Here is a 1,171-nt window from a genome sequence, read left to right as displayed (position 1 = left end):
AAATACCAAACCAAAATAATTATTTTATCATTAATTGAATCATGAATATAATTTTTAACATAATGTTATCTACTTCTACTTCTTATCTTCTATAAATTATAATTTATTAATATTTATTATTCTACTATCTACATTTTACAACGACGACGACGGAAAAGAATTTGACGCACAAATTTCTTAACCTAAAATATTATTCGTTTTATTTATGTTAAGTATATATTAAGTTTTTTTGCTATATTGGTTAATTACATGTTTATTATTTTAATTTATTATTAATTTAATAATAAAAAAATAAATCAATAAATACGTGAGAATATAAAAAATGCAGTTGAACTCGAAATTTATTATGAAAATATAAAATATTTACCATTTTGACTGATTTTATATTTATTATTATTATTGTATACATCTAATAAATAAAGTAGTGCATTGATGCACTAGTCTGTCTAATTTTTTAAGATAGAATTATCGGTGTAAAATTTTAATCATTACTTTCTTTCTTATTTATATAAAATTTTTAATTTATCAATTTTTTCTAGTATTAATTATTAATTATTTATCAAGAAAGGAAGATTTTGTTAAATAAAAGCAGATATTTCTGAAACTGGAAGACCGGCGCGCGCATGCCGCACACTTACTGCAATAGCGCGTAGACAATTACAGCACCGCGCTTTTCACCCCACACAAACCCCCCTCTACAAATACCCCCGGATTTCTCTCTCTCAATCTCCCACCGAAACCACACTCCGACCCGCACTCTCTCTCTCTCTCTCTCTCTCTCTCTCTCTCCATATTCTCATAACCTTTCCTCGCAAGTAACAACCGTTCCCTCGCTTTTTCACATTTCCCTTTCTGCCCTTTGTGGTTTGTTCGTTATGGCTGAAAATTTGGACGACGGTGAGTTTTGGCTTCCGCCGCAGTTTCTCGTCGACAACGACGACGACGGAACGGCCTCGTTCCCCTCGAACGAAGACTCGCTGTACCACTCTAGTGGCGACGATTTTGTGTTTCCCTTCGGCTTCTCTACCGGGGCCGCTTCCTCTGACCTAAGCTCTCCCATCAGTGGCTCCAGCGAGACCGAGAGCGACGAGGACGACCATCTCCACCGAGTCGCCGAGTTGACTCACCAAGTTGCTCACTCTACCGTACATTCCCATTCCACCAAACCCAC

General features: G+C 35.7%; 1 protein-coding gene across 1 annotated transcript in view; it reads left to right on the top strand.

The window, feature by feature from the left end:
* The first annotated feature begins 744 nt into the window (after window positions 1–744).
* Window positions 745–1,171, top strand: part of LOC107484792 (uncharacterized) — a 2,148-nt gene continuing 1,721 nt past the window's right edge. The window contains exon 1 of the mRNA XM_052259837.1: window positions 745–1,130. Coding sequence (XP_052115797.1) covers window positions 876–1,130 — 255 coding nt within the window. The 5' untranslated portion in view covers window positions 745–875. The remainder of the gene's footprint in view (window positions 1,131–1,171) is intronic.

This window comes from Arachis duranensis, chromosome 4 (assembly GCF_000817695.3).
Source record: "Arachis duranensis cultivar V14167 chromosome 4, aradu.V14167.gnm2.J7QH, whole genome shotgun sequence".
NCBI classification, from domain to species: Eukaryota; Viridiplantae; Streptophyta; class Magnoliopsida; order Fabales; family Fabaceae; genus Arachis; species Arachis duranensis.
Note: the sequence above shows the minus strand (reverse complement) of the source record. Positions and strands in the feature narration are given on the sequence as shown.